Source organism: Ranitomeya variabilis, chromosome 2 (assembly GCF_051348905.1).
Source record: "Ranitomeya variabilis isolate aRanVar5 chromosome 2, aRanVar5.hap1, whole genome shotgun sequence".
NCBI lineage: Eukaryota > Metazoa > Chordata > Amphibia > Anura > Dendrobatidae > Ranitomeya > Ranitomeya variabilis.
Window position 1 is genome coordinate 206,393,334 of NC_135233.1, and position 12,436 is coordinate 206,405,769.

Sequence of the window (12,436 nt, forward strand, 5' to 3'; positions counted from 1 at the left end):
TGTGTATTGTATTACTATATCTGGTTTTTAACTGATTGTATTTATTCTTTCTTCCTACAGAATCGCTAAATGCACCCCTCGCACTGAGCACCTTACAGGGTATAGTATGCACTGTATGCCAATGCCTTATAGAGTGTTAATTAGTTCTCTGTATTGCTGGTGTGACCATCTCTAGGTACCTGCGGCTGAGGTCTACCCCACCACCGCCAAATAGGTTGGATCACCCATCTCTACATCCCTGGTCCAACCCATACTCCCACTGGCCGTTCATGCATATAGACTACACTTTCATAGATACAGCGGTCCTGCTCCCATGGCCCTTTGCGCAGGCGCCACCTCTTGTAGTGCTCTGCCCGGCCTGCTCCCTTTACCGGTCTTCTGCGCATGCGTTGCCCCTCCGGTCACGTGACCCGATGACGTCGGAGGTCAGGTGACATAGCACGGCGCGCTCATATACCCGGAAGTGCCGCCCTCCTCCAGCAGCCCCGGGAGCTTCCCCGCAGCACGGCGTCGGAAATTCAGGTACAGCAGCACTCGGCCCAAGCCCAGCGCTGGCCCTGCCCTGCCTCCAGCACCTGCCTGCACCGGCTAACCCTCTGCTTTTGGTTTTCACAGCGCTCTCTCCCCTGCGAGTATCTCGCTCCTCTATAGCGCGTTATACACACATCGCCACATGCATTAAGGTATGGAGTCCGTTTCCAGGAGGTTTTCTATTAGGCTGGGTTTAATAGTGGCAGTATTGTAGCCCTTATATGCACCTCTATTGTACTCTGTAGGCGCCTTGCACTCCCGTGCCGTGGCTGACGTTTGATTTAGTGTGTTGGCTTGAACACACTCTCTGTGGTCTCCAGGTAATTATCCCAGGGCCTTGGGGGGGCCCATTTCCTTACAGCTGCACCCATAGATTTAACAACCGGGGGCCCGGGTATCTGGTGGTCATTCCTTAGATTGTTTGGCATTATGATATAGTCCATAAGGCATGCCCCACCACTTTGCATCACGTCTATGTTTTATGCATTCATGTCTTCATTTTCTTTGTTGTAGGCGGCTCACAGTGCACTTTATCCGCATGTCCCCGTAGCTTTGGGGGAGGCCACTCTACAACTTATATCCTTTCAGTGGGGTGATGTATTTATTAAGCTGTACTTCCTTCCCCCCCACATGGCTACAACCTGATAGTTCTTACCTCACCCTTAACAACTGTATCCTTAACACGTGTACACTTCTAGCATCCTCAGAACGGGATTCACGTCTCACGTAGTTCCAGGCCGGATTCGCCTAGGCCATCGCACTTGCTGTCTGTCACTCATCAAGTCTGTATGCAGATTGTCATAACAATACAGAATGTATCGTATTTCTATTTACGCTGTGCATCATGAATCTTGTCTAAAAACATCTCTCGTTTTTTGTTTTGTTTTTGTATATACATTGCAGCACTCACAACTGTATCTGATGAAGGTCTTTTTTGTATAGACCGAAAACGTTTATATATGTTGAGCTGGATGCACCAAATAAAATCTATTTCTGAAATTTTCAACAAACATCTCCAGAGTGCCAAGTATTTCTTATTTATACTTTACGGGTTGGATACCTAACTTGTGCACCTCCAAGAAGCCCTGAGTGCCGTGATCACCATTTCCGAAAGACAAATGGCTGCCAGTGCATAATAATAAGTCAGAATGTTTGTGTCAGATGATGTCAGTGGAGCCAGTAATAGACACATGACGAAGGGACACAAAAATGTTTTTTTTTCTCTATCGCTTCATTAGGTGGCACAAGGAAACATGGGTGTATGCTGCTTCCACTAGGAGGATGACACTGGGCAAAAAAGTTAACTCCTCCCTAGCAGGGTACACCCACCAACTGGCACGAAGTTAATCAGTTTGAGCTTAGTGTCATGGGTGTGTACCCAGGCCCAGTTCTACTGTAGGTTTTGTTGCTTTTTATTAATTATTTACCTTTTTTGTGGAGATACTACTTGTGAAGGTAGCAGAGTGGAGTTGTCACTGATCTCCCGCCTAGAGACAGAGCACAATGTGGAGTTTAATCACTACTACATCCTCTATTGTCTATGAGGCAGGACCCTAACACAGCAAGAGCGTTTGGGGCTCCCTGGTGGATGGACCTTGCCACCAATTCCCTGCCTGCTTGCCCTCCAGAGCCAGACGGAGAAGGGAGGGAAGACGGATACGTTACTTGCCAGTCGCCTAACAGTCTGAGCCTGAACGTGTGATGTCCATCTTCCATTACCGGTCTGCAAAAAAGGATTCTGGGGCGGCCTCTTTTTTAAAAATTTAGCTACCGGCTTTGGCCTGGGCCTTCTCCAAAGGCTGGGCCACGCCTCCGGCAGCTCGGCGAATCATACTCGCCGGCACTTTCGCACTCTTACGCCCTCAGCCTATAAAGGCACACCTCGCATTCTGGTGCACAGGAATTATGCACTTTCTTTCTGACACCACCTCTTCCTCCTTCTGCCTGGTACCATCTCCTAGTCACCGTCTCGTACTCAACCGCCACAGTTCCAACGAACGCTGCAGCTCACCACCTGGAACCATCATCGCCATCAGCTTACCCAGGACCACAGGATCCAGGGTCTAACTAAGCTGTGCCACCGAAGGTCAGCTCTATATTCCCAGCAGAGGCAGAGTCTCCCTCAATGGATCCATGTCTCAGCCGGATCATAAAAAGTTCAAAGTTGTCTCCGATCCTGGCCCAACATATTGTTTTCCTGGAAATTCTGTTTGACACCACGTGGGCAAGGGTTTTTCTGGCCAAAGAAAGAAACTCTGCACTACTACACAGGATTCGCTCTCTGGGGATCCTCTCATACTCTCTCCAGTTTTGCATGAGCATACTGGGCAAGATGATATCCTCACTGAAAGCAGCTTCATTCGCTCAGTTGCATACACACCCACTGCAGCTCTTTCTCCTATCAAGATGGGACAAGTCCACTCGCTCCCTGGACCATCTTGTCACACTCCCCTCCTGGATCAAGAAGTCTCTGGAATGGTGGAGATGCTCCTACCTCTCCCTTGCAGAAGATCGTTTCTGCCAATAAGTTAGAAGGTCGTAACAACGGATGCCAGTCTGCTCCGTTGGGGAGCGGGTTTTCAAAATCTTAACAGTCAAAGGCTGATGGAACGCTCAAGATTTGTCCCTTTCCCTCAACATTCAACTCTGATCAATCTTTCTTGTTCTGCTTCACTGGCAGAACCTTCTCGCCAGCCATCTGATACGAGTCCAGTTCGACAATGCCATGGCGGCATACATGAATCGTTAAAGAGGAACTCAAAGTCAAACAGTGATGTCTATGGGCCAAACAGAACGTACCGGCAATCTCAACAGTACACTTCGCCGGAGTGGACAACTGGGCTGTCAACTAACTCAGCCTAGAAGGTCTTGCAGCCAGCAAGTGATCCTAGAATCTGTTAGTTTTCAAAAAGATTTGTCTCAGATGGAAAGCTCCTGACGTCAATCTGATTGCGCCCAGACTTAACTACAAGGTTCCTCCATTTTGTTTCCAGATCTCGCGGTCCTCTAGCGAATGCTCCGATGCACTGGAAATTCCCTGGTCCCAGTTCACCCACACGTTTCCACCTCTATCGCTGATCAAAAGGGTGGCCAATAAGATCAAGACGGAGGGAATGCCCATCATACTTGACACTCCGGACTGGTCCAGAAGATCCTGGTAACCAGAAGCAATCCTTCTCATTGCGGACACTCCATGGAAACTTCTGGATCTTTCCTAACAGGGCTCTCTCTTCCACCAGAATTTTCATTCGCTCAATTTAAAGACATGGCTGTTGAGGCCTCGGTACTGAAATCCGTGGGTTTCTTCGATCAGGTTATTCAGACCATGATTGGAGCAAGGAAGCTTTTTTCCTCTCTCATTCACCACCGTATGTGGGAAGGCCTTTTTCCCCAATGTGAAGCCTACCAGGCCGTCCCCATGGTTTTTGCTGGTGAGTACGAGAGGAAATTATTTTCTCCAGCGTTTATTATATAAATCTTCACGTTTATTGATTCTTCATAAAATCCGGCATACCACCTAGTGCCAGCATGTCAGTTTTTATGAAGGATCAATAAATGTGAAGTGTTATTTATATAATCAAGACTGGAGAAAATTGTTTCCCTTCTTATTTATTTGTGATACGTCCCAGTGCGATGATCTACAACAATGTGCAGCGGATATCAGTGAGCTGACTCCATTTCCCACCACATGGTTTTTGCTTTGCCATTTATTCTACTGTTGGGCCTTGAATCTGGCCTGTCCTTGAGTTCCCTTAAGGGGCAGGTGTCGGCGCTTTCTATTCTTTTTCAGAAGAATCTAGCATCTTGTCCACAGACCAGGACCTTCCTTCAGGAAGGTGCACACTCCGCTCCCCCCTTACCACCCCCGGTATAACCTTTGAACCTCAACTTCGTTCTGGACGTCCTTCAGGTGACCCCATTTGAACCACTAAAAGAGATCTCTCTCTCTCTTTCCTCTTCTGGAAGGTTGCCTTCCTGGCAACCATCACCTCATTCAGATGAGTGTCAGAACTCACGGCTATTTCTTGCCGTTCCTCATACCTGGTGTTCCACCAAGACGAGGTTTTCCTGCCTCTGATTCCATCTTATCTTCCTAAGGTGGTTTCCTCTTTTCACCTCAAAGATATTGTACTTCCTTCCTTTTTTCAGTCTCCCTCTTATCCTCAGGAGCAGTCACTAAACAAACTGGACCTGTGAGAGCCCTTCATTCCTACCTTTCCAGAATGGCATCCTTTAGACAAACCGACTCCCATAGATCTTCAAAGAGGCCTCTCTGCTTCCAGGTCTACCATTGCCTGTTGGGTCTGTTCTGCCATTCTGGAAGCCTATCTGGTAAAGGACAGAATATGTCCATTCAGAGTCATAGCTCACTTCACTCGTGCAGTGAGGGCCTCCTGGGCCATCCATCATCAGGTGTCGGCCTTACAGCTTTGTAAAGTTGCTACATGGTCTTCCATTCATACCTTTGCACAGATCTACGGAGTTCACACCTATGCCTTGTTGGTTGCGAACCTCAGTAGAAAGGTCCTGCAAGCCACAGTGGAACGAGCTTAGACTTGAGGGTACTGTCCTTTTTCCCACTCTTGGGATTACTTTTGGACATCCCATGGTTTCCTGTGTCCCCCAGTGAAGCAGTAGAGAAACTAAGATTTTGGGTACTCACCATAAAATCTTCTTGGAGCCTTCATTGGGGGACACAGCTCCCGCTCTTGTATACAGTTACCGTATATACTCGAGTATAAGCCGACCTAAGTATAAACTAAGACCCCTAATTTTGCCACAAATAACTGTGAAAACGTATTAACTCGAGTTTAAGCCTAGGGTGGGAAATGCAGCAGCTACTGGTAAATTTCAAAACTAAAAATAGATACCAATAAATAATGCTGCATAAAGGTTGATGTCCCCATAAGATGCTCCATAGAATAATATGCCAGATATAATGCTTCGTAAAGGTTGATGGCAACACAAGATGCTCCATAGAATAATATGCCCCATATAATGCTCCATAAAGGTTGATGGGCCCCCTAAGATGCTCCATAGAATAATATGCCAGATATAATGCTCCATAAAGGTTGATGGCAACACAAAATGCTCCATAGAATAGTATGCCCCATATGCTGCTGCTGCGATTACAAAAAAAAAATGACATACTTGCCTCTCGTCGTTGCGAGAGAGGTGCCGGTGTCCTGAGCAGGCGGGGACACCAGCGCACTATGGGGGTCAGGTGCCGGAGTCGCCGCTGGCTCACACCCCCGGCACTTGCACCTGTCTCCGTTCCACTGCCGTGCGCCGTTGTGTCTTCCGGGTCTCTGCAGTGACTGTTCAGGCAGAGGGCGTATCCTCTGACCTGAACGTCGCAGCCAGAGGACGCAGGAGACACAGCTCGGCGGTCGAATGGGGACAGGTGAATATCGCATGGCTCACCCTGCCCGTCATACTCACCCCATCCTGGCACGGCCTCTGCTTCTCAGATGGTCTCCGTTGCCGGAAGCTTGTTTCTGTGTTCAGCGGTCACATGGTACCGCTCATTAAAATAATGAATATGCGCTCCACGCCTATGGGAGTGGAGTCGCGTCCATATTCATTACTTTAATGAGCGGTACCACTTGACCGCTGAACACAGGAACAAGCTTCCGGCAATGGAGACCATCTGAGAAGCAGAGACCGTGCCTGGTGGGGGTGAGTATGATGTGACAGCCGCCACTCCTGCTGCTCCCCCTCGCCAGCCGACGCCTGAGACAATGACTCGAGTATAAGCCGAGAGGGGCACTTTCAACCTAAAAAAAAAATGGCTAAAAATCTCAGCTTATACTCGAGTATATACAGTATGTTGTTGTCAGCGATGTTTTTGTATTATGTTGCTTCTCCTACACCTTTCTCACTAACTAATTAGCTTCGTGCCAGTTGGTTGGGTGTACACTACTGGGGAGGAGCTACATTTTTTGAATATTGGCAGCAGTATACACCCGTAGTTTTGTCACCCAATGAAGGCTCCAAGAAAGGGTGAGTACCCAAGAACTTCTCTTTTTATTTTTTTTTTTTTAATTGACCTTTTTATTTCATGTGTGGTAGCTGATTTGCAACTGCAGACATTCTTGTAGACAAATATGTATTTGAGAAATGAAAGCTTCTACTTTTTCTAAATGTGTTCTCTTTTTTTTTTTTTTCTGTATTGACAGTGGCCGTGCTGTATTTTTACTTCTACAAGAGGACTGCGCTAAGTCTGGGAGATTCCCGCTACTACCATGATTCTCTGTGGCTACGCAACGAGTTTGCTAGAGTACGGGGTTAAATGAATTGATGGCTAGACTGAAACTATTGAGACTGAGCACAAGCACCAAAGGGTTTGGGGGTCACTGGGGAGGAGTCCATAGAGTGTCCTTTGAAATCCCAGCAGACGAATCGATCTCCATGTTGAGCAGTGAGAAGATTACCTGACCCCATTGTTCAGTAATTTCTTGACGAACCACAACTTCTTCTAGTCCAGGGAACAGTTTTTTGTAAATTGTTCATCCAGTATTTCCAGAATTATTCATTTTATTACAGATATTAATAGAAATTTCACTTGTATTTTCAAAAAGCGACTGTGTGTGTATGTAAGAAATCCTTTTTTAGTTTTTGACTTTTCTAATAATGGATGTTTCATAGCTTTGTTTAATAAAAATAAATGTCCAACATCTTTTCATACACAAATGTCTCTGTTCCTAAAGGGGTTGTCTCGTGAGATATTAAAGCAGTGATTCCCATTTCTACCTTTTATGGCAGAGATGAAAATAACTGTCTAGATCCTGACTACCAGAAGCCGGGTTACAAAACCAGCTTGAGCACAACTGTACTATGAGAATTCTCTATGGGAACAGTGTACATCGCTGTTCTGTTTCCAGAACTCCAATTTATTTCTATGAGAATTTATACAAGCAGGTTAGCACAGCTGCACTTGGTTGTCTTCAAATCCCCACGTCTGCTGATCGGGACCTAATAGCAGTTTTCCCCATCTCGTCTATGGAAAGTAGAAATTAGAATAATCCTTTAATGGCACATCAACAGAATATGGAGTAAGTCTAGTAATTGCAGGTCCAACCTCTGAGATTTACACCTGTCTCCAGAACAGAGGTTCCCCAGATGCAGACATGCCTCTTTGTCAAGTCTCTGATGGAACAATACGGTGCATGTCGAGACAGATGGGAAATTAGGCTCTGCCACTAGGGAAGGAAATAAGGGGCAACTTTGATTCTCGCCCTGTACCACCCTGAGCTCCCATAGCATCCTTAGAGGAGTTCTTTCACCTTGAACAGTAATTACTTTCCTATCCCTGTCATACCCCGAGTTTCACCCTGGCTAGTGAGTAGGATAACAGGAACGCTAGTCCTGCTCTAATGTAAAGACACAGAGGGAAAATAGACAGGGATAAAAGAAAACCGCAATCATATAAAAATACTCACAAACGAGTGGAATATAGGAAAGGAGGCAAAGCAAATGGAAATAAGGATACTGAGAAACACACAAACCAACTTCACTCAAATATCTCCTCCTTTCTCAGCTCATTCCAACTCCAAACTAGAAAGTTGGAAGCTATCACTGCCATGTCCCAAGTGCAGGTGGTGAGCATATATACCAGATGGGAGTGGCAAACACAGAACAGCTGCGACAACTCAGGAGAGAGAGCTCTAAGAGATAAACAGAACTGGTTAACCACTGCAATAACAGAGCAAGGGAAACCTGCACTGCTAATAGGAAGGTGAAGCAGTTCTAATCAGTGCAGGCGTTCGTGTAACCAGACACCACGATCTTCTGGCCCCTCTGTCGCGGTATTCCCGTGACACTCTGCCTGTGCATCTCTCTCCATTTTCTGCTATGCGAGGTCTCAATACAACCAAGCAAGTGCTATTATACAGGCGCACCTCGCAAAATTAGAATATCACAAAATTAGAATATCATCAAAAAGTTAATTTATTTCAGTTCTTCAATACAAAAAGTGAAACTCGCATATTAGTAATTACAACCAGTGATCTATTTCAAGTGTTTATTTCTGTTAATGTTGATGATTATGGCTTACAGCCAATTAAAACCCAAAAGTCATTATCTCAGTAAATTAGAATACTTTATAACACCAAATGTTGGCCTACTGAAATGTATGTTCAGTAAATGCACTCAATACTTGGTCGGGACTCCTTTTGCATCAATTACTGCATCAATGCAGCGTGGCATGGAGGAGATCAGCCTGTGGCAATGCTGAGGTGTTATGGAAGCCCAGGTTGCTTTGATAGCAGTCTTTAGCTCGTCTGCATTGTTGGGTCTTGTGTCTCTCATCATCCTCTTGACAATACTCCATAGATTCTCTATGGGGTTAAGGTCAGACGAGTTTGCTGCCAATCAAGCACTTTTGGCAGTGTGGACAGGTGCCAGGTCCTGCTGGAGAATAAAATTTCCATCTCCAAAAAGCTTGTCGGCAGAGGGAAGCATGAAGTGCTCTAACATTTCCTGGTAGACAGCTGCGCTGACTTTGGCCTTGATAAAACACAGTGGACCTACACCAGCAGATGACATGACTCCTCAAACCATCACTGATTGTGGAAACGTCACACTAGACCTCAAGCAGCTTGGATTGTGGCCTCTCCACTCTTCCTACAGACTCTGCTGCCTGCATTGTATCCTGAGCTCCAATCCCGGCCACACTGCTGCCTGCACTAGTAGCTGCACATATCCCGAGCTCTGATCCTGGCTGCACTGCTGCCTGCACATATCCCGAGCTCTGATCCCAGACGCACTGCTGACTGACTTCCCCTGACGAAGCTGTCTTGAACAGTGATACGCGTTGGGCTCTTCCTCCATTGCCCTTCATTTGCTGGCTGCCCAGTTCTTGCTACATTTTCTCCATATTCTGTGAGCCTTCTGTCTGGATCACCCTCTAGCTGCCGCAGCATGTTCCCCTCTTATGCTCAGGACGGGTGACAGCCGTGCTCCTTCTTCCCATTTGGGGTAATTATTTGGCCGTATTTACTTGTGCCCTACCCATTACATACCAGGAGGACTATTTGCTGTGGGTAAGCTGCAGCCTGACAGGGTTATTGCTATCGACAGATATATCTTTTGCTGATCAGGACAGGGCGGCCTTTGCCAGTAATTATTTATATACTATTTGATTATCTGCCATATTTTGATGTATGAATATTGTGTATTGGGCAGTGTTGGGCACACTTATATGGAGGGAGTTTTGTATGTATTGTTTTAATTGTTTTTATGTGTTACCGATAAAGCTTGTTTGATCCATTATAACTTCTGGTGGTGTGCATACAGTATAGTGGCTCTCCTTTTCTTGTTCATTATCTGCTCTGCGTATTAGCCATTGTTTTGCACCCCCAGTATATATTTATTTATTTGATATCATTGTGGTGCGCCAACCTATTTTTTCTATTATGCAAGACTTTGGTCTTGATAAAACACAGTGGACCTACACCAGCAGATGACATGACTCCTCAAACCATCACTGATTGTGGAAACTTCACACTAGACCTCAAGCAGTTTGGATTGTGGCCTCTCCACTCTTCCTACAGACTCTGCTGCCTGCATTGTATCCCGAGCTCCGATCCCGGCCACACTGCTGCCTGCACTGGTAGCTGCACATATCCCGAGCTCCGATCCTGGCTGCACTGCTGCCTGCACATATCCCGAGCTCTGATCCCAGACGCACTGCTGACTGCACATATCTTGATCTCTGATCCCGGCCACACTGCTGCCTGCATTAGTAGCTGCACATATCCCTAGCAATGATCCCGGCCGCACTACTGCCAGCATTATATCTCGAGCTCTGATCCCGGCCGCACTACTGACTGCACATACCCTCAGGTCAGACAGGAATACTGCACCTAGGATAATTAGTCGCTAGAAAGGCTGCCTCACAATGTACTGGCTAATGGGCATGCTGCAGCGAGGGCAATATAACTACTCCCACTCAGGCGGGAACAATAATTATCAACGCCATCCGTCGCTACCAGGTTTCCCAAAAGCGAAAGGACAAATCTGCTGCCACCAGCTCTGATTTCTTATTTAATAACGGGTCCGGAGCCAACCCAAATTAGTAGCATAATTCACTTCAGAGGACGTGACAGTACGTTGTAGAGCAAGGAAAAACAAAGCTAGTAATTTTATATATTTTACTCCAAAAAGGTAGGCAGTGTTTACAAAAGGGTAAAAGGATTTTATAAAAGGATACAAGTGTCGTATGTACAAACAATTACAAATAAAAAAGGAGTAACAGAAGAAAATCCACATATGGTTCTTTCATATCATTCAATTGTACGCTGTGTGGTGGCTGGGTGAGGGGACCTTCCCCAAAATCTTCAGGTCAGATTGCACAGCCTGTCATAGCTGAATCTCCTGGCAAAAGAACCCCCCTTGTCTGGGCCTCTGAGTTTTATACCTTTGCCCAAAACTAAGGGTCTCCCCTCCCCCCGATGAGCTCATGGGGTGGGCAGAGCAATGGAATGCACTCGTAGAAAGACGACACCCATGTCGTTGTGCTCAGCGTGACATAGGGATTAGTTTAAGTATAGACATGGGGTAGCTGGGTGTCCCAGTTACATAGTAATCTGTTTCTCAATTGTGCTGGTTCTAGAAAACTCACTGGCTGATAGTTCTACCAAGGCACATGCCAAAAATATATTTGTCCCACTTCTATCATTAATCGGTGCTATGATATTTACGTTTCCAAGTACAAAGAAACCTTGGTTTTTTTTTACATGTGCTTCTACTTGTACTTTCACTTTAAAGCCATAAAACTCCTCAGTCAAGGTTGCTGGCACGCCGGTCTCACATTACAGCTGTTTAGCAGGAGGTAGGGAGGTGGAAGGTGACATCACACACAGGCACATGCAGGCAGAGGAAACTGCAGCTGAGAGCTGTGTATGTGTAGTTGAAATAATAAGGAATTCTTCCTATTTCCTGACATTAGGCCTCACACAAGGTCCTCACTTTCTCTCTGTCCCCCGTTTGGTAGGATACTACCCGCATGGCAGGTAACGCGAGCCTTTTTACAGGGTCTCTCAGATGACTCCGGGCTCTCTGTGCTACTGTGCCTTCGGGTGTTATTGGTGGACAGGAGACTTGCAATCTGCTGTTCACCGGTATCTGCCGTGGGGCATGGTTACCCCCCACAACCTCAGTCTCCCGGCTACCGGTATCTGCGCTTCAGCATGGAGGAAACTCACTCACATCTTCCCTCCAGCTCTTTACTCTCCTTTGCTTCTCATCCTCCTTCACTCTCTACAAACTGTTCTGTTCCTTTCTTGCCTTTCCAGGAGCTGCAGAACCATCTGTCTGCACGGCCCCACCGTTCCTCTCTGACTCTCACTCCACTCTCCTCTCACAATCTGACTAACTCCTCCTCCAAACCAGAATATATATTATCTAGGGAAGCTTCCCTGAAACCGGGTTCAGAGCTCCCTCTTCTGGCCTGCAGTCAGAAAATGTTGCATGTATGTGAACACCTGTTAAAGGGATCCTTCCTCGCTTCCAAGCATGGCATCACCCTCCCCGAGAGGAAGGCAATACCAATGTAACAACCGGTTACCTGGGGTGTTACACTCCCCCCCCCCCCCCCCCGCCCCCCTTTAAATCCAGTACTCCCGGACTGGGGAAACTAAAACAACAATAAATTGGTTAGATAAAGACATATGCAAACATTTTGAAATGCATACAACAGGTTAACCAGGTTATGCAAACTTTTGCTTCCTTTTATGGGAGGTAATCTTTAACACTACAGTAACATATATACGAGTACAAAACATTAGCTTTACCAAAAATATATGAAACTCTAATACAAAATATTACCTATGCATATTTTAACTATCTGGCATATTAAATGCTATTCTTTTCCCTTTTACGGCTAACTTCTCTAGCAATTTTA

At 46.2% G+C, this 12,436-nt stretch overlaps 1 protein-coding gene and 1 long non-coding RNA gene across 2 annotated transcripts in view; both read left to right on the forward strand.

Moving 5' to 3' along the window:
• TMEM138 (transmembrane protein 138) overlaps positions 1–7,208 on the forward strand; it is a 36,883-nt gene extending 29,675 nt beyond the window's left edge. The window contains exon 5 of the mRNA XM_077283499.1: positions 6,711–7,208. Within this exon, the coding sequence (XP_077139614.1) occupies positions 6,711–6,823 (113 nt within the window). The 3' untranslated portion in view covers positions 6,824–7,208. The remainder of the gene's footprint in view (positions 1–6,710) is intronic.
• LOC143809238 (uncharacterized) lies at positions 613–1,503 on the forward strand. The gene is made up of 3 exons (XR_013222166.1): positions 613–683; positions 777–851; positions 1,045–1,503. It is a non-coding gene; the product is annotated as an uncharacterized LOC143809238 (long non-coding RNA).
• Positions 7,209–12,436: the final 5,228 nt, after the last annotated feature.